General features: G+C 47.6%; 1 protein-coding gene across 8 annotated transcripts in view; it reads right to left on the bottom strand.

The window, feature by feature from the left end:
- CACNB4 (calcium voltage-gated channel auxiliary subunit beta 4) overlaps positions 1-26,905 on the bottom strand; it is a 62,263-nt gene that overhangs the window by 19,135 nt on the left and 16,223 nt on the right. For 6 of the 8 annotated variants that reach the window (XR_001556654.2, XR_001556656.2, XR_001556655.2 and 3 more), the window contains exons 3-8: positions 6,680-6,799; positions 6,216-6,338; positions 3,613-3,743; positions 2,172-2,248; positions 1,782-1,801; positions 1,597-1,677 (exon numbers count right to left, since the gene is read on the bottom strand). Coding sequence is in view for 5 of the 8 variants with exons in the window: in XM_015869095.2 (XP_015724581.1) it covers positions 1,597-1,677; positions 1,782-1,801; positions 2,172-2,248; positions 3,613-3,743; positions 6,216-6,338; positions 6,680-6,799 (552 nt within the window). In the remaining 3 variants the exon portion in view is untranslated. Of the gene's footprint in view, positions 1-1,596; positions 1,678-1,781; positions 1,802-2,171; positions 2,249-3,612; positions 3,744-6,215; positions 6,339-6,679; positions 6,800-24,028; positions 24,104-24,185; positions 24,367-26,905 lie in introns of those variants that run through there. The other 2 variants (XM_015869094.2, XM_015869093.2) reach the window with 2 other exon arrangements.

Below are 26,905 nucleotides of genomic sequence, written 5' to 3'. Positions count from 1 at the left end.
AGGTTTTCTGACTTGCTCACAAAATGCTGCCCAAAGGACATCAGAGCTGCTGCTCTGCTCCTGCCTCCATCTGCTCTGAGGCTTCGGAGCACACCTCACCATCTTCCAGAGCAACACCACTCCCAGCAGAACACATCAGAACCACATGGGACTTCGAGTTGAACAAATCCCTTGCTTTTTCCCCACAGTAACACTATTATTACTGGCCTCAGACTTCAGATACAAGATCTGTTACGTTGGGTGACTGCTGTGAGAGCAAAACTGTTCTCAGAGAGGCCTACATGGAGGAAAAAACATGTTTTCACTCCTGTAACAGGGAGAGCACCTGAGAGATGCTCAGCCCCAACAGGCATCATCTGCTTTCCTGACTGTTCCTTTCAGTACAACTCTGCTGACACTTAGATAGGAACTGCACCAAAGCCCCGGGCAGTTTAGTTCTCCCAGGGGTACCTTCAAAGTGCTTCTTAGAGAATTTAGTCAGAAAAAAACAGCACTGAACTCTTCCATACAGGTTGCAATGTAAGAGCAACGTGTTTCTGTTGTGTAGAACAAAACTGAGATGGAAACACCCTAACTGCAGTACCACTTACACACCTTCACGTGTTCAAGATGTTGGATTTAGTATTGTTTTCTAACACAAAGAGGGGGAACATGCTTGTACAGAGGTATGCACTCAACAGATGGCTCCTCTCCCTGCCAAACTTGAGTGCCCAGGCAAATTAAGCTGTGGTGCAGCACCACCAAAACCAATGGGTGACATTTACTCCTGTCACGAAACATCGCCATAGAATTAAAAGGCAGATGAAAATGAAGCACCTCATTCCTGCTTCACTAAACTACACTTCTAATCATTCTTACTAACAAATATGATGTAAGGACATCACATTATGCAAACATTACCCTGCTGCAACCTTCTGAAAAGGGCCATTCCAATGTTTAATAATATCCTATAAAGTACTAACAGCATTAATTAAGCTAAATGAAGCGTATCTTTGATTTTATGTTCATGTTAATTTAGATCTTAATTTGGCAAAACACTTAACAGATGGATAAGTTCATCGACAGGCCCTGCTAAAAGCCTCTGGTCATTCAGCATATGCTAAATGCTCTTTTGAATCTGCAGCAACCCTGACCAATGGGTCTCCTGTTTATCTGTACCTGTTATCACACCCACCTCTGTGTTGCAGAGAGGCAAATGATTTAGAAGGGCTAAAGGTTTCCTTATATTTCAATACTGCAAAGTTCTTGAAAAAACAAATATGAAGAAAATAAACTGAAATGACAGCCATCAGTCCCCACCTTCAGTTTCAGGTGCTGGAAAGCAGACGTGGATATGATACCGTAGCCTGGCTGTTTCACTTGCAAGCACTGAGCTTCATGGGAAGATGTGAAGTTTTCACCAGTGGAAACATGAGAACTACCTTTCAGGGGAAATTTCTTCTAAATTTGGACTAATTCAGCACAAAATGTGCTGGTTTGATTAAAATTGTGTATGTGTACAGATGTCTGGTTGGCTTATCGGCCAACACAACCAATGTAACAAGTGAAACCATGGGCAAGAAAACGGGGACTCACTGCAAACCCTGGGATACAGACCTCATAGCCTTTCAGCGACGGCCCCACTAAGACAACAGGCCTCATTGATGGCACCACGTCATACGGGGGAACGTGTTCTGTCTGGAAGAGGAAAGCATTCCTTCAGATCATTAATCAAACTGGAAAATCTGGGAATTATGCATTCAAAATTAGGAAAAGAAAACAAAAGCAGAAGGACTACTTACCACTTTCTGTTTCTGTTTTGCTAAAAGACCAAATAAGAACATGGTTAAACACACACTGTGCAAAGCAACTGTGCGACTTGCAAGTAAAACCCCATTCTCAGTGCACCTTCCCTTTCCCTCCATGCACCTTGCTTTCCATCAGCTCTATTTAAATTGGTCACTCGTTCTGTTCTGGCCAGAGCTGCCCCTTTTCCTGAGGCTTTTTACTCCCAGCCCCTCAGCAACCACTGCATGTCTGGCAGTGGATGTCTTTCTCCACCTCCACGCACATAATTTCAGCAGCACATCTTAATAAGTCAGCAAAGGGGTAAACCCACACTTTTCAGACATGACTTTTAAAATAGAAGTAACAGAAATAGCACGAGTTGCCTTAAATAAAATCGCCCTTACCTGTGGAAGTAGGTGTGGCTCGAAATGTGCCAGAAACCATTTCTCCAAGACTTGAAGAAGAATTCCCACTTGATTTCCTGCAGTATCAGAAGGAATATTTAGTATTCTTTGCCATGTGCAGATTGACCAGCAAGGGGATCCTAGGCCAAGGCAGCGTTCTGCCCTCACATTCCTGCCAGCTCTCTCTGAAGCAGGGACTGTTTAATGGCAAAATCATTCCACACATCTCCTGGATGCTGCTGTAACACTGGGATACTGTAAATAATCATTAGCAGCAGTTCCTGTGGCTCAAGGCTGTGAAAACCTCTTTAGATTAGGTCTGTATTAACGCCTCTGGGTCTGTATGCTATGTAAAATCTCAATACTGTCCTCTTTTACAATATTTCTCCTGTTTCAGACTGTGTTTTATTCCCAATATTCTCTGCAGGTGAGATTAGATTGTTCCAGTGGAGTCACGTCCACTCTCACAAGCAGAGAACTTGGCTGCTAATATGCTATACATGAATCATTACCCTGAGCAGCCTCTGCATGTGATACCCCTCCTTCCATGCACTGAGATACACTGCTTTCTCTGAGCCTCTTTCAGAAACTGTAAAATCAATTTGAAACAAAGCTCAGTTTGTGCTGCTCAATCACTCCAAAATCACCTCCTCAGATGGCTTGTGCTTGAAATGATTCCCAACCCTGATTAACTATATTAATTCCCTGACAGTGCTACACAGGCAAAATCATGCTTCCCTTCCCTGCTATCAGTCCTAGATTCCTTCGGCCCATCTCTCTTTGTTCCGCTCCACTACTGTTTTTTGTTCTTCTTATCTATGTGAACATTCACATTTCAATTTCAATTAGTGGGAATAATGTGCTGGTAGTAAAATAATCTCCTGCTCCCAAAAGAAAAGAGCAGAGATACTTCAACACCCAGACTGAGACCAGGAGCAATCAGTTTTACATGCCAGCCCCACACACCTGTATTCTCCCAGGCCTTGCTATCTCCAGGAGAGTGGAGAGGTAGAAGGTTGGGCTGGAAGATGAAGAGGAAAGGAAATCGAGTGGCAAAACTCATCTCTATAACACCTGAAAAGTCTGGCTTGGGCAAAAATGGAGGAGGAAATAAAAGAGAAATCCCACAACCTTGCCAGCATGAGAGAGCTCAGAGGTTTGACTCTGAGCCCATGGGGACACAATTCTCTCCCTTCAGAAACTTCTGGTGCTACCACTCATAATGCATAACTTCCCTTTTCTAAAGACAACACATTCTTTTCCTTCTCACAGCCAACATCTGATATGCCCACACTCTGCAAACACACCTTTTTACTTGGAATCCCAAATCAAACACTCATTCATACACACCGCAATATAAAAGAATCAAGTGACCTTTGAAAGATATTGTCCGGTGTCAGAAAAGATTTTAAATTACTTTAAAAGGTTACAGCATCCTTACCCTCCATGGAAACGGCCTCTCTTCTGCTCCTGCTGGATGCGGATATTCTCCAGTCTAAGTGGACTTGGAATGAAACCAATTTCGCAGCCCTCCTTCACCAGCCTCCCTATCCACCAGTCATTATTGTATTTCTGGAACACAGAAAGGTTTCTGGCTGTGCTTCATGTCCAGAACTCCCTATTATCTTCTCTGCAATGCTTAACTCCATACCTGCTGACAAAACAGGACTCACACTGAAGTCTGAACAGCAGACAGTTTGAGTAAATTTCAATGCAGGTAACTGTCTTCTAACTGCTCCAAAACATCCTGCTGTGACTTCTCTGATATCACAACTTTGGGGCTGAGGGTGATGGCGATACAAGGAGCATGAGCTGTTTCTGATGAACAGTTTTAAACCAGGCTGGAGGGGGCTCTGGACAGCCTGGTCCAGTGGGAGGCGCCCCTGCCCACAGCAGGGGGATGGAAACAGATGGACTTTAAGGTCCCCTCTAACTCAAACGACTCTGTGATGGCATGGCTCTCAAATCAGAGCCCTCCAAGGATAAACTATCTGATTTTGGTTCTAAACATATGGCTTGAACATGGGAGCTTTTCTTCTACTAGCAGGACATGGAGTTCTGAGTGACACCTCTAGACAAGAGATCAGAGTCAGTGCTATGCTGAATTTAACTGAACAATACAACTGATAACAATGCAGTAAGGGAAGCAGGGCTATTTGCATTAGGTCATTACCTCCCATAAGCTATTCTCTGCATTCAGCATGTGGGAGAACTACAATTCACTCCTACTGGTTGCCATGCCCATAATTTATTCCACATTGTCAGTAGCTGTTGCACTTCTCTGAAGAAAGCACGTAACGTATAGTCTTGTAGGAGGCATAGGAGACATACAGGACACACTCTCAATATAGCAACTCATCAGTTACTGCTGACGTTTCATCTTGTCAGCAGGGTGACCTGACTTCTACCTAGTTTGGTGTTGTTCTAAAATCTGGATCTCATCTAAATCACGGTTATTCCTGTCCAAGCAAACCCAGCAGATCACTGAAACTCTGCAAAGCCTTCTTCCATGAACCACTGCCCAAATCACACTGAGTTACAGCTTCAGGCAGGCTGAAGGCTTCAGCATTAACAAAGAAATGCTGAACCCCTAGAAGAGCAAGTGAACACCTGCAAGCCAGATGGTTTATGTGCGGTGGGGGTGTGATCCTGCCCATTTGGATCTCAGAGGAACACTCACAGAAAGCCATAATGTGGACTTGTGACACTCCTCAAAAATGTACAGGGCAGCACAAACAGGAGCTTAGCACATTTGTGGTCAGGCAACGAATGCAGCCACGTGCTGGGAAACCAAGAGCAAATACTGGGCTAATGCTGATGCACAGAGCTACCTGAACAGCTGCAATGTGCAAACTAGAAAGACAGCACGCCAAGTATAGTGCACTCCTGGTGTGAAAGGGAACACGTCAGGGAAGGCAGCTGAGCAGTGATGTCTGCTGTAATGAGTGCGGCTGTTTGCAGCCAGCTGTGCTCTGAGTGCACCAAAGGACATTTTCCTGATGGGGAGAAGGTCTTGAGGTTGGGTACGTGGAGGGGAGCTCAGTGGTGCCAGAATTCCTGGGAGCTCAGCACAGGGGAAAAGCAACTCTACACAGAGAGAGGCAGATTCAGACTTCACAGTGCATGGGTTTAAGGACTGCTCCACACCAACGTCCTAAAGAAAAACTAAACAATACAAAGAAACCAACAGAAACTAAAATAATGCTAAAAATAAATAAATAAAAATCAACCTTCCATCTGTTTCCAGCAAACTTAGAAAAGGGAACATGCAAATCAGCTGCCTCTCCCATGCCCAGGGAGAAAGAACTTGAAGCACAACTCCCCCATCCTAGCACCCATCTCTGTCTCCAGAGATGAAGCAGCAGGTGTTTCCCTCCCAGATACGCTCAGCCTTGGGGAGATGAGAGCTTTGAAGCAATGGTGGGTTAACGTTCAAAGAACAGGAAAAACTCGTACTGAGCACCCAAAAATAAACACACAGAATGCAGAGAGAAAAGAAAAAAAAACATATTTGCAAGCTGCAAGTCTAAGTACAAACCTACAAAACAACAGGAGCTTATGGAAATGTGAAGGGCTCACTTCAGATAACTAATTGCAGAAAACACGCTCAGTGTGCAATAAAAGTATTTTTCTCCACAAAAGCCATATTTGGGGCTTGTTTACCCCCATTCCTCTTTCCTTATTTTTATATATTTTTGTCCTGCAGTCTCATCAGCATGTTCTTTTATTCCTGTATTACTCCGCCTCATTCCCTTTCAAGCCTACCCAGTGCTTTACAAAGACCAGGTGTAAACTGCTGCCACTTCATTCCCTGACAAACAGAACCCCCTTTGTGTCACATCAGATCCATCCCAAACTTGATTTCAGGTGTAGAAAGGACAAAGTATCACCACAGCACCTCTAATCCCATGTGTGTGCTGTACTGTGTGTGCTGTACTCTCCTGTTGCCGTTCAGTTCTCAGTTTTCACCAGTTCAGTTCAGACACAACTGCTCCAACCGCAGACCATGACTTCTTAAAGGAAATAATTGCTATGTGTTTTTACCTCTTTAATGTGTAGGAAGTCCTTTGCATCAAAAGAGATGGCAGTGCTTGGGACAGGGACATCTTCATCCAGAGCTCCACAGTAACTCACATTGGTCTTAACAGCAAACGCTACTGGTTTGGACTACAGACAAAAACAGACATCAAAAACAGCGGAAACTTTTCTGCATCAGGAATTAATCTTCTGTATCAAACTGCCAATAATTTAGTACAGGGTATTTGCTAAGTACATCAAAATTCAGACTTAATAATTGTACACCAGCCAAGAGCGTTCAGTTCACTACAGAAGATCCCCATTTATACAGGAATATTTACACTGTATTCCTGCTTACAGGAAATTTCACTTGATTGTCAACATGCCTCAAAAGATGCCATCACCATTATGAATCAGCAGGATGAATCTTAACAGCAGGCAAATGATAAACGCCCCATAACCAGCTGCTATTATGGTTTCAAAGAAAGCACCTTTGCCCTTTCGAGCTGTATCGCCGCTTGCTGCTCTCTCTCCTGGCGGATTGCTTCCCTGTCCTCCTCCAAAGACACATCAGAGTCTGAGGGTCTGCTTGTGTACGAATCTGCTGAGCCCTGAAAGGAAAATCACACTGCTAAGAACAAACATGAGAAACGGGACCCCCACCCCAAGGCAGATACAGGAGGCGCTTTTAAAACACGTTTCTTTACCTCGTGGGTTTCTACAGACTGGCACAAGGCTCTGCAGAACTCAGCAGAGCAATACATGGCTTTACTTCAGCTTCCTCACTGGCACAGTCACATCCAGCTCAGTTGCAGTGCTGTACAAACACCTTTATAGACTCTAAATCCTGTTTGACAACCTCGGAATGAGGACTGGCAGGGGCCAGGTCACATCAGACACAATGAAGGTACCACAAAGCTTAGTTAGAGCCAGCCCTCCCTGTAAATGCAGCACCATTGTGCAGCTCTTCCCTCCCTGCTGCGTGCTGCCACTCACACACAGCAGAAAAGTGGCAAAATCACACTATTAAAAGCTGCTCCACAGGGCAACACAAAGGCTGTGCAATGCTATGAAGGAAAACCAGCACACTGACGTGGAATGTAACAGTGTGTTGGGAGGAATAAGGCATGGGATAGTCGGACTGGGACCCAACATCACCTGCAGTGTGTGGGCTCCTTCCACACAGCAGCCTGAGCATGGCGTGCCATGTGCCTGAGTGCATGTAGAGCCACAGGCAGCCCTTCCAACCGGAGATCTGCTGTGATTCTATGAACAAATCACTCCCAAGTCATCACATTTCTAGCAGCAGACTGAAGACACACATCTTTCTCTCTACCTTTGTTCCAAAGAACCACTGCAGCATTATGTCTTTCAAAGGTTATTTTTTCCCTTAGATTGCTTTATATCCCGCAGCACAGTGACATACTTTCTATGTAATCTACCGTAACATTTAGTCCCCTTATCATCCACATAAACAGAATCACAGATGACAGAATGGCTCAGGTTGGAAGGCACCTCAAGGACCACAAATCCCCAACCCCCCACCACAGTCAGGGCCACCAACCTCCACATTTAATACCAGACCAGGCACATATTCTTAAGTATGGATGGGAGCCCCTATCAGCTGGCAATGACCTACTGTCAGCACATGTCCTTCATGCATCCCCACAGCCCAGCCAGGAGCACTGCTGCCTTCCCCCACCAAAGGGGAAGGCTGCCAGCAGGAGACTACATCTATATGGGCAAATATGCCAGGCCTGAAACAACAGCCCGCTCTCCAGACATTGTTCAAAGTAATTAGAGCAAAAGGAAAGGCAGAGCTGGAGTTGCAGGGCCATGCACGGCGCTGCACGAGAGCAATGAATGCTCACTGCTGAATGTGCTGCGGATGCAAAAAGGGAGAAGGGGAAGTAATCACAGCCTTTGAATAATAAAGCAGAAAGTGTAATAATAAACACAGATGAGAAACAGCGGCCAAAACACCTCTGAGTGCTGCCCAGCACTGCAAGAGGAGCACAGGTCTGTGGGCAGCCCACCAGGGACACCTATGCTGGATACACATTTTCCCATGCTGGCTTTGAGAGGTTCCTGGCTGAGCACTGACCTACTTCAAGCTGTCACAACAAAGTAACCTTTGCCAAAGTTTCTGCTGCTGCTACTTGAGACTATATAGAAAAAAGCAACACTTCCCATGTTTAATTTTTGTTTTCAGGTGCAGGTACAGCACCAACAGCATCGAGGTTCTGGGCTGACAGCCCACAGCTGTAGAAGCCGCAACAGCTGTGATGGTACTAAAGCCTCAGACACCTGCATGCCCTTGGGAAAGTGTGACTGCCAGGCCTATGCAATGACAAACAAACAGCATCGGTTGTCCACAGCAAAGAGAAGAACGGAGGGGAGGAGGTACAGCTGCTGGTGAAGAATGGAAGAAAAGCCCAACTTTTAGCTGTCAGGGTTTCAGAAAATAGCACATTTTTATTTCAGCGAGGTTGCAAATCATTTTTTTTCCAAGTGCCAGAAATAGACAGATCTGAATTGCTCTCCATCCAGCCGTAAATCGTAACACTCTGTCACATAGCTTCTGCAATTAAAGCATCAATCCGTTAGAAGCTCCAGTCAGCCAATGACAAGTGGTTTCTCCTGCAAAGATTTAGAGTGCCACAGAGCCCATCACAACCCAGAAAGCATTTCTGAAACGATGCCCTGATCGGAGATGGCTTCTGCCTCAGCCCTTAGCAGCATCCTCCAGCTGCAGGCATCCCGCAGGGGAAGAGCCACGGGAGCTCACAGGGCATCCCATCCCTCTGCCCAGGAACAAGCAGATGCTGAGCACACAGCAGTCACAACAAAGCACGGCCAAGGCTGCACAGCAGAGCAAGGAGCCAGAGGGGCTGAACCAGTCATTCCGTGTTGTTACACTGCTGGGGACCTCGACCAAAAACTTGCTGGTAGACACCCAAGCACGGTGGAAGCTTGGGAGAACAGTGCTGCACAAAACAAGACTGCTGTCCAGATGGTTTCTATTGGAAAGGGGATGAACACAGATTGCACAGCAGAATGCAACTTCCCCCTCCATGCTGCTCCTTGTTGGCATAGTCCTGTTTCTGGGATCCTGGGGACATGACCCCCAGTGGGACAGTGCACAGTGCCCACAGTGCAACAAGTCCGATTCTTAGTTAATCACGAGTAAAGCTTACATTTGCAGGCAGATGTGAAGGTACAGATGTAAAGGACAGATACTTGTCCAGCACTGCAGTGCATTACGTATTGCTTCCGCTGCACAGCAGCACCAGAATTGTGCAGGGCGGGAGGAGCTGCAGCCTCCCACATACCCCGGGGGAGAGAGATGACACAGTCACTGGGCTCCTTGAGTTCTGTCTGCTTGCTTGCTCGCATCTGCCATGCTACCAAGAATCAAAGCACCAGAAGCAGACCTCTGGGTAGAATCCTGAGGCATCATTCAGCATCTACATCACCCACAGCTCTGCCTCTCTCAAAGCCCAGGGAAGCAGGGCAGTGCTGCATTTAGGGCTGGAGAATCTCCAGGACTGAAGACTAGTTTTCTGAATATATTTATGGCTGTAACTGTTGGGAGCCATAAATTATGTCCTTTTGGTTGTATTCATGCAATAGATATTTAAAAAAAAATCTGTTCTCCCCTGTATTTCTTCTCAGCAAAAAGCACCCCACAGGGCAGCATTTCCCACCTGCCAGGAATTCCTCAGTTGGGAACATTAATCCTCTTTAATCCCAACAAGTGCAAGTGTAGAGTAACTGGGAAAATGAGGTATTCCAGGGCAGGAAATGCTGTCACATGTTGCACTCACCCCTTCCCAGTAGAACCGAAGAACAGACCAGCCCTGCAACACCGGCCCTGCTACAGCTTTGGGAGATGCCAGCAGGCACAATGCTGGCTGCAGGGCCATATGCTGCCAGCACCCAGGTCTGCATTTCTTTGCCCATAGCAGTTCTGCTCATTACAGACACAGCTCACACAAAGACCAACACAGTCATAGTCTCATGAGGGGACATGTGTGCCCAAAAATGCAGGCTCAGTTCAGGCAGGTTATCGCTGTAAGTGTGCCACGAAGGAAGCATGAGGGAGGATAACTGCAAACATAGATGAAAACAGGAGACAAAACCTTACGGACTTAGAATTACCCAAACACTTTAAATAACAACAGCCACTACCGTTGGTCACAGTTGGTGCTCACCTGGTCCTAGTGCTGACAGCAGGCAGGCTTATTTAATTACATCACCTGCCCAATAATTAAGAGGCAAATGCAAACCAGCGGGTATCTGTTTATTTGGCACAAAAGCATTACTGCGCCGCAGTCAGATGGAAGGCCAGGAAATTGCTGTGTGCTAGAAGATTTTCCCCAGTAGAATACTGCAGAGTTTTACTGGGAGCCACTGCAACCCCCAGCATCACACCTGGAGATGGAGAGAGGAAAGGGGGGTGGATTTCACTCACTTTGTCTTTCCAATTTTTCATCCCTCATTACATCTCCAATGCCACTTGGGACCTTGCAGCCCTACACACCAAGCAAACCAAAGGGCTATTCCCACACACAAAGGCTTTGCAGAACAAGGTGTGGGTATTACAGGGGAAGCACAGTCCTTATTTTGATTTAAGTGTCTTCCTGAATTATAAAATATGTTACAGCTGTGGTAATGCTGACCAGGGGTCAGGCCACCAGCAGGATGTGCCAGTGGAAGCCCACCAGGATGAGGGCCAGCTCCCAATCAAACCATCCTCTTGCTGAATAACCAACACACACAAGCCAGCTGCGTAACCATTTCTGAGTAGCGATTTTGGAATTAAGTGTTCAGTAATGAGTTCCTTCTGTATGTTTGGTAAATTTATTTAAGACGACTCATTAGGTGTCTCAGCAGTTTGGATATTATTAGGTAGTCAGACCACGTTTCCTCTTTGTGAATGCTAATTATTAGAAAATAGGGCAACTGTTGTAACATTTCTTTTCCCGATCCCTCTCTGACTCTGAAATCTTGCAGTCTCTTTTCCTGAACAGCCTTCATTTCAGCACAGATTGTGTTTGCACATCTAAAAATTTGGTAAAAAAAAATAAGGAGTACTAGTAATAAATAGATTTACTGCTAAAATCCTACGGCTGTTGCTGTAACATTCAAATGAACATGCCAGCCATGCGAGACTATGCCTCGCTTGAATTACCAGTGTACATTGGCTGGGTGTTACACACAGAGAAGGCCTGCAGTTTAAACAGCTCTGGGGATGAAAATCATATAATCAATCACAGAATCATTAAGGTTGGAAAAGACCACTAAGATCATCTAGCCTAACCATTACCCCATCCCCACCGTGCCCATTAATTGTGTCCTAAGCAACCTGAAAGATGAGCATTCATATCAGCATGATGGCCGAAGGCTCACATCGCTCCTCTCTAAAGCCATGCCTGAGCCACCAAATTTGAGTAATACACCAACTTGTCAAATTCCATTTTTTTAATACAAGCCATAGAAGAGTGAAAATCTGTCTGGGAACGCTCTGATGTGCGTTTTATTCCAGCTGCTGGTAGGCAGGAGCAGGATGGAGCCAACAGCTGAACACCTCTAGCTCAGGTTTTGCTTTAATCTCTGCAGCTGGTCCCTCTCTTCCACAGCAGTTATTCAGAAGACCCAGGAGAGAAAAAAAGGTGTTTTTTCAGTGATAAAAGGTACCATGCTAAAGCTGCTACAGTTTTTTTAAAAAAGCTGCTTTATTCATTTCTAATTACTTTGGCACTTGAAAGCATCGAGTGATCCTCACAAGGCTCCAGGGAAGCTACTGCTGTTGGGCTCTATGGCACCTGATAATAATACAGCAGCTAATAAAAATGCACCTGTTATCCTACATGAACTCTGCTGGAAGCATACCCTGTGTCTGTCCCCAGGAGCACACTGGAAGGCACTAATGTTCCTCACTCTTGCAGAAAGAAGAGCCAAGCACTGTACCCAGACCACACAGAACCATGCTGCCAGCTGTGCCAGAGGCTGGGCCAGCCTTGCAGAATGAAGTCCTGGTACTCAAACCCCCTCAGTTCCTCACACCAAGGCTCCAGTATCCCGAGCAGGTCTGTAATTATCAGGGCTGTTTCCTCTGCTGGCAGTGATGGTGAGTTCTTGGTGACAGCAGCAGAGCGCTTCTGTAGACACATCTACATCTAACTCCTTTCTACAACACCAAGGGCACTGAAGTAAAGATCTGGAAGAGTATAATCTCATGCAATTATCTGCTTCTGATTAAGTTCATTCCTGACACCTTTTGCCCCCCTGACCTCACACTCAGCCCCACCACCACCCCTCGCACACACCAGGCCACAGCCACCCTCAGCTCAGCTTGACTTCCAGTCACAGCCAGAGGGGTTTTCAGACATTTATTAACCACCCCACCTCCCCCCTTTTATTTTTCCACTGAACTGAGAAGGGAGCCATGCTGTCATCACCGCAGGCATCAGACCACTCAAGCATATCACATGTTTGAAGCCGTTCCCAGGAAGCACACCCCAAAATGGCAGCTGTGTGTGCAGCTGATGGGGCCCTGCCTGCTGCTGGCAGCCACGAGAGCTGGCAAGAAGGCCAACACCAGCCCACAGGGGCAATGAGCATCCCATGGGGGCTCCCCCCCGTCCATTGGCTATAAGGTCTCACTCAGCCTTGCAGGAAAGCACAGCTCTCCTTGGGTTGCCAACAGGCACAGAAGACATCAGCTCCAAAGCAAGAACGATGAATACATTAGCTTCAAAATATTGTAAATATGAGAAAAGGAGTGGAATTTTCCTCAAGACCCCATTGCCAGGAAGCTCCTGGCCACCTGGCTGCTTTCATGGCATGCTTCTTAATTCCAACAGTCGCACTCAACAACTTGCATCTTTTTAAGGATTTTTATGATTACAGCGTCCCAATTTCCTTCTAGCGTGGTGTCACCACTTCCCACACCATCAGGCTTCGTGCAACCAAAATAACCCCGAATATTCCTTTTTATTTTTCAACCACAAGCTGTTTGGAACACGCTGAACTGTCTAACAACGTGACATAAAGCTGATTAAACACAACCATGGTGCTCCAGCACAGGGCTGGCCTTGCCCATCCATGAGCCACAACCAGAAAGGCAGATACAACCAGGCCTGCAGTGCCGCGGGGTGACAGGTATTCTGCTCTGTTCCAGGCCCCATTTCACAGAAATCAAACACCAAACAGCACACACTTTGTGATCTGCCACTAGGAAAGCTGGTGGGCAGCCAAACTCCTTTATTACCAGCGGGCTGCAGCTCTCTGCTGTGACAAGTTATATTTAGGTGGCAATGACTTCCTCTGAAGTCATCCCATCCGCTCTGCCTGTGCCCACCTCTTACAGGTTTTGCTGAAGGCCTCACCAGGGCTCAAAAAGTCCGAACCCAAACAGGCTTGCACCTTCAATGTAATTATAGGAAAATCACTTTGTTTCAAATACTCACACTGTGTAGCGAATGGGAAAGAATTGTGCCACGCTGCTACGGTATTGTTGAAATGAATTTCACGCTGCTTAACTTTAGCCAAACAGCAGAGAGGGTTTGGGCTGAGGTTCGGTTTGTTGTGCTGCTCTGTGGTTTTAATTAGCTGCCTTTTTCCCTCCACAAGCTCCTAAACCGGTAGGCTTAGGAAGCCAATAACCAGCACTTCTAAGTGGAGCACTTAGATTTTTGTTTCTTTGTACACTTTCCACTCTTTCTGTCCCAGAAACCTCTCAGCTAAAATCTCTTCCTATCTTTATGTTATGGTAATCAGAGGTCTTTTCCAACCTTAATAACTCCGTGCTTCTTGCAGCAAGGACCAACTTCTGAAACGACACACGTGCTGAAGCAGCAGTAAGCTATTCCATATTGCTGGAATACCTCCATGAGAAAAAGTCCCTATTTCCTAAATAGCATGCCCTCTGTAAATAGCAACTCCTTCCCCAAAAAACTTGCAATCTATAAACCCTGCATGCTGAGAGCAAAATAGAAGTGAAAGGGCATCTGGCTGTAACCCACAGAGGTAATTTGGGACTGGAGCTTAATTGCAGTGATTAGTGCAAGGCAATGAGGACTTCCCAGGCCTGAGGGCTGCTGCCCACACATTCCCAGGCAAACTGGGGGTTTAAACACTGACACATAAAACTGGACATCAGTCTGTGTTTGAAATGCACGAGTATTACAAGAGGACGAGGCGTACCTCTCATATCTCAGAGGATCTGCAAGGAGTGACAGCACACAGAGCCACCAGCCCACAGAGCTTCAGTGTGGGCAGTGAGCCCGACCAGACCCCAAGGGGACAGAGAAATCCGGGCATGCCGCTGGGTGAACATCTCTCTCCATATCTCCACTGTTGGGGTCAGCTGGGAACACACTAAGTTGCATTAGGCAGAAATGCAAGGCCAGTGCCTCAAGTCTACATCTACACTGCAGACACTGCAGTATTTTTCCCAAAGGCAAAGCACGATCTGAATGTATTTTCCCAAATTTTTACGACTACCATAAACGTATGACAAACCACTTGAATTCTACATTGCACAACTTGACAGCTATTTAGAGGGTTAATAAACAGAAACTAGAAACTCCAAGTTACAATCTTGCTGTGTTTTTTCTTTCTTAAGCATTATCTCAAAATGGATTCTTAATTAAATGGCTTGGAAGAAACAAGAGCTTAATACTTCCTATTACTGGCATCCCATAAGCATTCCAACAAGAAGAAAATCCCCCAGGAATCACTATCATACCCACAACGTCTATGAGACTGCAGCGTGGATCCAGGCAGGCAGGCAGCCACTCCGGAAACCACTCTGATGATTTTCTTCCTGAAAAGGTTTGATGGGGGAAGGACAGCTTATCTTCCTCCAGCTGCTGGCAATGAGCACTGCTGTAAGCAATGCAGAACTGCAATTGGATGAAGAGGCAACACAACTAATGGGAGGAAGTATTTGATGGCTGGAAGAAAGGAGCAGGAATCAGGACTTGGGGGCTGCACCTCCCTGCAATACATTACTCTAGCTCCACTGAAACCTAGGCACTCATTATCATCCCCTTGCTCAGCTCTGCCCCCAAATTTCAGAGTTAACAAGCATACATGAAGCCAGCTTGGTTTGGAAACAGCAGTCAACAGCAGTCTGAAAAGCAGGCCTAAGGAGGGCATACATCTGACAGAACAGCTTCCAGCACAACAATGCCACAGTGGTTATCTACCGTGCTGTTATCCCGAGGATACAAACGTTTCTTCTGTATGAAGAGGAAGATCTGGGCAGATCTCCATTCAACTGAAGGTTTTCTGCCACCCTGCAGGTACCAGCTGCACACACAGCAGCTCAGGAAGAAGAGCAGCAAACAGAAGCTTCCACTTGCAGGCCCCGAGAAGCACAGAAATGCAGCGTCCTTGGGTGCACACCTAGACACCTTAGCAATAGGTTTGAATATGTTGCTTAGTGTTACACTGTCACTCTAATGACAATCACAGCTATCCCCGAGGTCTCATGAACATAACTTCAAATTGGGTCAATGCTAGAACACGCTTGGCCTGAAGCAGCTAATGACCCAAGATGTTTTTGTCTTCAGATGTATAAAACCAATGGCTGAGGATCAACCAAAGCATTCAGAGCCTGGGGCCGCATGCACAAGGAATCACTCGATGTGGTGATTTCATTCCTGGCTGCCCTCTGTTAGTAACACCATTATCAGCAAAGCCCTCATCCTGCCTGTGTCTTCTCAGTACAATGTAAACTCGTTACTATCCATCTTCCATATGTATACAGAGAAGTCACCAGGAGGCAGGATACCTTTCTCCATGAAGCATGATGCTCCGCACATGAAACACATGGAAATGTGGGTATGGCGCTGATGGGTCGGGGTTGGTGATCTGAGGTGTCTTTTTCAGCCTGAATAGTGACTCTATGAAATACATTGAGCTCTGAAGCTGTCAGAGAACATTCCTCCCATGCCAATATGCAGTTTGACCTGGAGAGTATGCACAGCACCAGGAACTCCTCCCCTCTCTCAAGAAACAATAGAGGAAAATGAGAGGTTCGGAAAGAACATGAAGAATAGCCAAACACAATGGGAAAGTGCACAGACAGGGAGAGAACAAAGCAACAGGGAAAGCTTTTGTGGGTCGGGGATCCATCATGTAAAGCCCTCACACTAAAGGCTGCCCAACACAAAGCCTACATCGTAACTGAACGAGCTACAAGGAGGAGATCCAACGCCTCTGTTTTAAAGAAAGATGAAAAGGTTTTACAGTGGAATGGTACACATTTGATTCAAAGCCACATGATAGAACAGAGGAGTCAAGCTGAACATTTAACAACATATTGTATATTGGTATCGTAATAGATAGAAGTCTTCAGTGAAGTTGCAACTGATGGCAACACCAGCACTAGAAATGACATCCAGTGCCAATTTTCAAAGCCAAAGTCGAATTATTAACTCAATTCAGCAAAACAACTTCTGTGTATCCACCACCCCATAAATTTTCTGTGTCTAACGGGAGACATTCCAGACTGCGGCTCTTCCTCTCCTACACTCCCACTCATGCTGCATGTTTACATACAGTAGATCTAATAGAATAAGGGGAAAGATTACTTAATGCACCACTAAAAACCCGCTCTAGAATGTAACACTAGGCACCAGAACACTTCCTACCACTCCTCTCCTTCACACAGTACGCAAACAACAACAGATTATCCCACCATCGGATTTTGGTTTGCTGTGAGCTCGGCCATAACTGGCACTCCTTTGCCTAAGGACGATGCTGGAGCACATCAGCATCATGACAGATTGCTCTGGAAAATTAAATTCAGTTGTGGGATCTCATGACAAAGATACTTCAGCACAGAGTAACTGGCCAGATAGTGCTGCTTTCCCAAGCAGAGAGCAGCATTCCTCAGGGGATGCATTGATCTCAGGAGGAACACAGCTTAGAAGATATTGTCATGGAATCCCACGCTGGAAGGGAACGTTTGTAAAGAAACAGAAAGGGGGATAACCATTAGGAACCCAATTTTGTTCTCCAGGCTCTTACGATAACAGATGAAAGGACAAAAAGATCTGAAACAGCCATTTGACTGCACAGGTGAGAGGCCTTTGGGTCGCACCCAGCCATCCCCATGGGCAGCTCCTCCCCAGGAACAAAGTGCCAAGGGCTCAGGGATGGCCACCACCCAACAGCGAGATCCATGGGGATCCGTGGGAGTGGGGAAGCAGACCAGTGTGGAAAAAAAAAACAGGAGAGGACTTGCAGGGAAAACAGATTTGGTTCAAGTGGAATTGTCTCAAAATAGAAAGGCCTGCAAAGCTTTATTTGAAGTGTTAGCAGCTCGCTCAGATGTGCTTCACCACTCAGCGCCCGGCAAGATGATACATGGTGCTTTTTCCCCATGATTTCCTCCATGTTGCTGCAATAAATCACATCCCTGCCAGCCCGCATTCCCCACGCTGGTGAAAGAGCACAACCAAACAGCTCCAGATCTAGAGCTCATGCAGCTTCTGTGCTACCTGATGTTCTTAGGGAAAACAACACAAGGAGCACTGGCAGGGAGCTGGGAACAGGGGCTGGCACAACACAGCCCAGCAAAGCACTGTGGAAAAACACAGACTGGGATGTGACAAAACTTTGTGAGCAAATCTCGACACCACCTGCAAACTCAGCACTCAGGCAGCTGAGCGGCATTCTGAAGTTAATTACTTGATTCCAAATGACCACCAGCAGTTGGGCTGTCCTGCTTGCAAAGCAATCCGTGTTTGTGCACGTGGCTGATTTTAAAGCCAGGCTCTACTATCTCTGTGAATGCACTCTCAAAGGAAAATCATCTAACGGCTCAGTATCTCACAAGCAGAATGTGTTTTGGGGAGATAGGGAAGCAAGCCGTGACATCAGCAAATCTGAGGCTAAGCTTGTCCCCTTTCCATTTGGTACTTCGGCACCAAGAGCCACGTTCCCCCTCGGATGCCCTTGAGCTCAGGGAGCTGTTGACACTCCCCAGCAGCCACATTTCCACAACCCAGATGAGCACACTTGTGAGGAGCCCTCATCACCTCGGCTCCACGCCATGGTCACCAAGAGGGGTCCCAATGCAGGAGGACGGCCCTGGCACCAAACACATCATCCCAGCCAGAGGGTGCTTACACACAGCTGAGTCCGAATGCATGCCCTCAGCTATTCCCCACAGGTTCTCCTTTTGGTTAGATGACATGATCACTTTGTTTGTGTTTCTTTTGCTTTCCACTTTAATGTATTTTTTGTGGGGAAAAAAAATCTCTATGGTAACAGCAGACGTTAATTTGTAAGAACTGTTATTCATACTGTAAGTTTTCTTTGACTGCTGCACTATCAACCACAACATTACGCTTAACAGAGGAGCAGAGTTGGGTACAAAACCATTCTACAAGTGAGCACAAACATCAGACACAGTCACAACAGCTACTGCTGGAGCAGCACGAGGACGTGGAAATTTTAGCAGGAATAAGAACACAAACACCCGAGCAAACCTGCAAACAGCAAACAAGCCAACTTCCCAGCCCTGCCATAAAGAACAACATTAGGCAGACGATGATTCATTAGTTGAGGCAATCTATTAAGAACTAATGGAAACAGATCTGAAACTATATAAAAAGATGTTAAACAAGCATATGACCATGTAAAAGCCCAATCTCAGTGAGAACTGAACAGGCGTCACAGAGATAACCTCGTTAACAGAAATTATCTGACACGTTATTGCTGAAGACAGACCTCAGTGTGCACTTGAAACCAGCAGCAGGGAGGAGGTAAGTGGTAGCAGCCAGGCGAGCGACCCTGGAATGATTACATCCTACCATCAGCCATCCTTTTTGGACTCAGCATTACACAGCTCGCCTAAATCAGGTGGAGAAACAGAACAGCTATGCTCAACAAGGAACTGTGTGCCAACAACGAGCGAATGGCACTGCAAACACTGCTCTCCATGCTGGCACATCCATCTCTCCAAGAGATGAACAGCATGGGAATTCAAGCCCTGTGGGACCCTATAGAACCTCCACTGCTGCCGCACAAAGTGAGCCCTCCTGAAGGACAACACCACTATGTCTAGATTACTAACTTACCACCTGCAGCTTGAAGATTTCAGATGGGATCGATGGACTCAGCGCTCCCACAAACAGCAGGACCCTTCTAAGCCCATTGGGAATCCCCAGTGTTATTTGACAGCCATACGAAGCCTTCTGCCTGGTATCAGCTTCACATCACACAAAGGTGTTCCATAAGATGAATTTGGTGTTGTGGAGCTCCCCATGTTAACTGGCTCCAGGGAAGAACTGAGCTTCCATGCAGCCCTACACAGCAGTGCTGGAGGGCAGTTTGTAAGCAAATGGAACACAAAGCCAAAGTCTTGACAATTACACCAATGAGAAGAGTTCTGGAGTATCACCACCAAAAACAAGGGTGAAAAATATTTCTCTATACGTGTTTTGCCTGTTTCTTATATTGAACCCATCAAAGTAGAAAAGATACACAGGGCAAGACAAGACTGTCTTCCTTCTGCTCCAGAGAGGGACCACACAGAGACACAACCACCATTTCAGAGCAAACTTCCCAAGCAGTGCTTGCATTTCTAGAATCATCATCTTCTGCTTAAGTCTGAAGTCTGCCTACCAGGGTGTGCCTCACAGCTGCCCAGGCCTTGTTAACACCAAAGGACTTCCAAAACCTGAAGTGTTTCTGGGCATGAATCCCACTGAAATGCTTATCTGATTTATTGTGATACGGAGCTTGAATTCGCACAGTACCTTTGAGTGAAGCAAGTACACTGCTGGCTTACAAAGCAGTAAGTGAGACATCCTTCCCCAGAGCCCCTCTGGCACAGGCAGCAGGCTGCAGAGATGGAAAAGAGATGGAAGGAAAGCAAAACAAGGCTGGACACAGGCTAAAGACTAAGAGGAGTCAATAAAGGACAATACAGAGTGAATGCAAGGCTTAGGGGCTGGAGAAAAAGCACACAGTTAATGCAGGGCACAAAAAGACAGGCAGGAGACAAAGGTGTGAATTATCAGCCATCACAAATGATGGAAGAAAATGAGACGAAAGGGGAAGTGGCATTACTAAGCAGAGAGGAAGGAGCACAGTGAGCACCACGGGCCATCCCTGGCTGTGCCCATCACCGTGCAGCCAGCAGCCACCACTGAACTGCTGCAAAGGAAAAGAGATTTCACAGAAAATGTGGTTTCTTATGGAAAAGTTTTGTTTAAAAGTTTGTTCCTGAAGAAGATGGAGTCAGTGCTGCAGCCCACGGCTGCTGGGAGGTTCTGTGCCGACACAGCAAGCAGCATGCAGATCTCTCCTCACCATAAGTACCGGCACGGGGATTAGTTCACTGAGGGTAAAACCATGATTTAATTAAGCAATGGACATCTCTGCCTTCAGCACCAGTGCTAGCAGGGTTCTGCTGTCCGCTTCTCTTGTTCTTTTTAATACAAGGCAAACAAGTTTTCAAGCCCCAAACAGTGACAATTAAACTACCCAAAGCACTAAAACTAACCCCCAGCGTCCCCCAAATCAGAGCAGGGCAACAAAGCCACAACTTTCATTAGGACGATGTCCCACCCTACAAAAGGGTGAACTCTTTGTTCATTGCAAGCATACTCACAGCTAAGCAAGTTGTTTACACCTCTCTGTCTGCTGTTCTTCAGCATGGCAAGTGCTTCTTGCATGCAACCACCAGCATTTTCTCCAGCTTGAACAGTGTAATTTTCCTCCTCCAAAAAGCCTCACACTAGCTAGTGCATCATCTGCTTGGCATTAATCATCACAGCTGGTAATGGATTGTAATAGCCGTGCACACACTGAACCCATTTCTTTTTCTAAATGTAATATAAATAAATATGTATTTTGCATTCATTTCATATATACACATAAACACACCATAATAATAACTTCAACTGGAAAAAAAAAAAAAAAAAGAAAATACATCATCGACATATCAGCTCACTCTTAGAAAAACACCATCTTTCCTCCTGGATTGAATGGGAAAGAAGGGCTGCCTGGGAGAGCCCCAACATGCACCCAGCTGCCCTCTGAGGCCGAGGGATCCTATGTGTCCCCAGTTGCAAAACAGCCCCCACTTTGGAGAACACTGCGAGTACGGCCTGCCAGCAGAGCAAGAAAACACACCACGTCCCTGTGTTAGTTCACATTTCTTGCAGTGTTCTCTAAGAGTTTCTTACACGGGGCCACCACGACAGGAAACTGCTGCATGAGTTTCCTAAGGGCAAATACCTACTTTAGGAAGATGCTAACTGTACTAGAGTGACTCATCTCGGTATGATTTATTTTGTGCTAAAAGTATTTCAAGCAGCACAAGTACTCGATCACACCTCCCTGTGCTTCAGGGTATGAAAGTACAGCAAGTCCAGGATAGCGGCTCCCATCTCACAGCATGGCTGGGTTGGAAGGGATCTCAAGGATCACGAAGCTCCAACTCCCCACCACAGGCAGGGCCACCAACCTCCACACTGAATACCAGCCCAGGCTGCCCAGGGCCCCATCCAACCTGGCCTTGAACACCTCCAGGGATGGACGGGGCATCCACAGCCTCCCTGGGCAGCTGTGCCAGCACCTCAACACTCTCACAGTACAGAACTTCCCCCTGACATCCCACCTCAATCTGCCCTCTCATAACTTCAAACCACGTCCCCTTTTCCTGCTGTTATCTGCCCTTTCAAAGAGTTGAAAGATATCCCTCAGTTCAGCAGATGCACCTTCCAGCCCCGGAGCCCAGACAATACCAACAGCTCTTCTTTCCTGTTTGCACACTCAGTCATTTTCCCTTAACCACAGGGAAGCACTACTCTACCCCTGATTTGGTTTGCACTCTATTAATTCCATTACGCAGGCTCTCTCTGGCTAGCAAGCAGTGCTCCTGTGCTGCACCACTCTACCTGTTGGCCAGCATTCTGCCCAGCTGCCATTCCCAACTCATGAGTCAAAAGCCCCAATAACACCATGGCACAGTGCTGCTAGCAAGCGGTGTGGAAGCACAGAGCAAAGCAGCACCTGGGGAACAGCCCCTGCCTGTGTCTGTGCCTCTGCGGATTACAGCCTGGCTTTTCTGCACATCTAGGAGATGTCCGTGCTGTTTTCAGGGTTTGCTCTGCCTTATTCTTATACAAAAGCTGACATTCTCACCTATTCCCACGATTCCAGAAGTCTATTGAAAGCATTCTCAAATACCGAGAGACTGTGAAGTTACAAAAGCTGTCAACGCCACTGCCACCAACTGATTCAGAGGGAATAAGGAAACCTCAGAAATCACTTCTCCTCTCCACTGGTGGCTGAAGGCCCACTGCCCCATCCCAGCGCTGCAGCCCACAGGGCGGCTGTGCAGCTGCCACATCCCTGCCCCGCTGCCCTTACACAAACTGCTTTACTAATTGGAGACCAGTGCACCCCTCACTGTGATACACGTGGGCCGGCACCCCAGGAGCGCCCAGAGCACAAACCAGACATAGGGCTGAGCTCTTTGGAGACTTTAAAACCCGACTGCTGCGGTGAGCGAGCCTCTATGCAGAGCAGGCAGCAACAGCGAGACCTCAGGCAAGCGCCGTGCTCAGCCTGCTGAAGAGCACATCTGCACTTTGCGGAAGAATGCACATTTTACCGGCATGTGCTGGACCCAGGGATGCTCGCTTTGCTTTCCAAGCCCCCGTACACAGTTACACTGCAGGGTGAAGCGACGAGCGGCTAGGTGTCTGTGTTTATCTGTTGAATATAACACAGCAGCGCTATATTCAGGTGAGAGCCGGAGCATCACAGCATCACAGCATCACAGCACCACAGCATCACAGCATCACAGCATCACAGCATCACAGCATCACAGCATCACAGCATACAGCATCACAGCATCACAGCATCACAGCATTACAGCATTACAGCATCACAGCATCACAGCATCACATCACAGATCACAGCCCACAGTTATAAGCATACAGACGCACAGCATCCAGCGGATACAGCATCCCAGCGCACAGCACCAAGGCAATCCCAGCATCTCAGATCAGCAAGATCACAGCTTACACATGGTATCAACAGCATTCACAGTATCACAGCAATCACAGTTACAGACCACAGGCCCCCTGCACAACGGCCCAGCGGCGCAGCTGGAAGGGATGCGGGCAGGGCAGCACGAAGGGCTCTGGAATAACGACATTCATCCCCGGCAAGCCTAGCACAGCAGCATAGCAGAGCAAGCAACCATACGAGCATCATAAATCACGCACACACCATAGCAGCACAGCACCATACAGCACCATACAGCACCGCACAGCACCATACAGCACCATACAGCACCATACAGCACCGCACAGCACCATACAGCACCAGTAGACCATAGGAGGCACGTAAGCACACCCCCCAGCATAAGACGAAGCCCCCTACAGCGCCATACGCTGACGCAACAGCGAACCATACGCGAAACATACGCAGCATCATACGCACGGACGCACGCACGGCACAATACAGGCACCATATCAGCACATCAGCACTGAGTACAGCACATACAACATACAGCACCGCACAGCACATTTACTGAGCGCACAACAGCCGCGATACGAGCAAGCCATATCACACAACAGCACCATTACGAGCACCATATCAGCATCTGGCATCAGGCACCATACCGCATCGCACAGGCACATACAGCACCATACAGCACCATACAGCACCATACAGCACCATACAGCACCGCACAGCACCATACAGCACCATACAGCACCATACAGCACCATACAGCACCGCACAGCCCCGCACAGCCCCGCTGCTCCCCGCAGATCCCGCATCTCATCGCTCACGTCCGCACTGACGCCCCCTCCGCTCGGTGCCGCGATCCGCCGCTCGGGATCCGGCCGCATCGCCTTATGTAACGCGGCCGCCCCGCTCCGCCGCTGCCCGGCCGGGATCGGGGCTCTGCCGGGCCGGGAGGGCACCGCACGTTGCGTAAGGACTCACCGCCTCCGAGTCTTCAAATCCATGCAGGTACAAATTGTCGTACATGGAGCTCCGCGGACGCCGGGCGCCTGTCGGGCGGTGCAATGCGGGCCGTGCAATGCGGGCGGTGCGGGCCCGGTGGCTGCCCTGTGAGCGCCGCCTCCCCGCGCCCACCGCAGCCGCAGGTTCCCCCGCCGGGCGCGCCGCCCGCCCCCCCCGGCCCCAATCCCGCCCCCGCCGCGGCCGCACCCAGCTCCGCCGCAACCCATTGGATGAGCGGAACGCGCCGCCCCTCGTGTCATCATCCCCCGTGTGGCACCGAGCGAGGTGCAAGGAGCGTATGCACTGCGTGTGCGCATCGCAGGTGAGGAAAGGGAGCCGTGCGACCTAAACGGCATGGGGTGCAAAGGAACCAGTGCTCATCCACTCCAACCCCCTGCTGGTGCAGGGTCACCAACCAGCAAGCCCAGGCTGCCCAGAGCACATCCGCCTGGCTTGATGCCTGCAGGGATGGGGCATCCACAGCCTCCTTGGGCTGTTCCTGTCCTGGTATCTAAATCACAACAAAACGTGCAGCTCTGGTCGGGCAGTGCAGGACACACAGCCCAGCCCGGCAGTGCCTGGTTCTGGAGCTGCCGCACACCCCACGGAGCAGCAGCACAACCCGTGCCAAGCTCAACGTGCCTGAAATAGCAGCGTCTTCTGCCGGGCGCTGGGAGGGTGTCTGCTTATTATAGATTTTAATGTAAAAATAATGGTGCGAAGACTTTTCTGATGAGTAATTTCCGCTCTGGAAAACGAGTTTTCTCCTGATGTTCTATGATGGAGCTGCAAACAAACAAACAGAGCAAACCCCAAATGCCAGGAACTGAAAAACCACAAGTTTGGGCCTTATTTAAAACCAGATTGGGAAAACCAGTCCTACCAGAGCTCTGCCCTGGGCCCTTCTCATTCTGCCTCTCCTGTCCTGTGTCTGTGGGTATCAGCCATCCCTCACTGTGTCAGTGATGTGAGCAATCCATGTCTCTCAGCTTCCATCTCACATGTGAGCACACACTGCTCCACCTTCCCCAGTGGTGGGCAAAGTGTAATGCTACTGAGTGAGCCAAAAACTAGGCACAAAACACAGAGAAACACGTCTTTTCTGCTTGTGTATTTCTAAATCCTCCTGGAATAGTTCACCATTTACTTTCTAATGCAATTAAAAGTACTCCAGATCTCACAGTTTGTACAACCCGATCAAACTCTCCTGCATTCAGAAATACTTCCCATCTCTTCCATTTGTTTCACCTTGCAAAAGCTTAACTACAATCTGCAAAGCAACCACTGATGCCTTAGGAAGAGTCTGACGGACACCTCAGCAAAGCCAGAGCTATGAATCTTCCTGTACCAGCTGCTAATTCCCTTAAAAACTCCCAAACATTACAACAAATCTTACTCCCCATCTCCAACCTCCCCATGCTATCAATGCACTCCTTGCTTCTGCCCATGCAGCCCCATTAACATTTAAAATGGGAAGGAATTTCTAAGTGCAACATCAGAATCATTTGTCAGCTCAGAATAAAAGACGCGGCCGAAATCACAAGGAGAAAAAAACAAACCCGTGTCTCAACTTCACATCAATTTGTAATGAAATGATTTAACTCAGAAGTCAGGGGAATTGCGCTTTGATTCCCAGCACTCACATTGCACACTGTCCTTTCAAGATACAGAGGTTATTAAAAATATATATTTAATGACTCAACTCGAAAGGCTCCTAAAAGACGCTATAAAAAGCCATGAGGCTCATTAAATAGGGATCGCATTTTGGAGCATGTAAACAGAAGGGACATCACGACCTGCTGCAGGAATCGGCCTCGGATGCCTCAACCTCCCACCTCAGCCCCTGGGTGTTGTGGGGCAGGGGCTGGTTTGGAGCACAGCCCTGGAGAGGTCAGACGGTGCTTCACCACCAGCATCACCTCCATAGACACAGGCTGCAAACACCTGTAATACGCAGGAACTGCAAATCAAGACTGCCCCCTCTCTTGGGTTTAACTTGCAGCATAGCTTGGAAAACCAGAATGGCCTGGGTTGCAAAGGCCCACAGTGCTCATCCAGCTCCAACCCCCTGCTGTGTGCAGGGTCACCAACCAGCAGCCCAGGCTGCCCAGAGCCACATCCAGCCTGGCTTTGATCAATGGTGTCAGGTGCTGCATTATACATCTTGCTTATATCTTTCAATTTGGTAACGATACTAATCTTCAGAGAGTGGTAAATAGGTATTTTCAAGCAGCCTGGTCTCCTCTTCTATGGGGTTTAATTAGGGTGTGTTGCAATCTCTATTAGCACGTGGCCTATTCCCCAGCGAGGACTGCTGTCCTCTGGTGATCTCGGCAGGACTGCTGTGAATTAGGTTTCCCATGGATTTACTGCAGTATTGCATGCAGGGAGCATCCATCATCTTTTGATCTCAGGCCACAGCTCTGTACGTCCCCATGGGCACAGACTTTGAACGAGATGCAGACAAACGATCACAAAACAATCTAGTTTCCATAGGACCCACCTAATGTGTCTGCTGAGGATACATAACGAGTCCATATAGCTCAACAGTAAAGCTACCATTTGGAATCACCTAAGGGCCATGTGCTGTTACTGTTGGTTAATTAAAAGACTCCTCCTCCTAAGGACTTATTAAAGGAAGTGGGCAGGTAAAAGGACAGGCTCAGTGCTAATTAAGCTGCTCCTAGTGCTTCGAACCA

Source organism: Coturnix japonica, chromosome 7, assembly GCF_001577835.2.
Source record: "Coturnix japonica isolate 7356 chromosome 7, Coturnix japonica 2.1, whole genome shotgun sequence".
Classification (NCBI taxonomy): Eukaryota; Metazoa; Chordata; class Aves; order Galliformes; family Phasianidae; genus Coturnix; species Coturnix japonica.
This window is presented reverse-complemented; position numbering and strand designations above follow the sequence as displayed.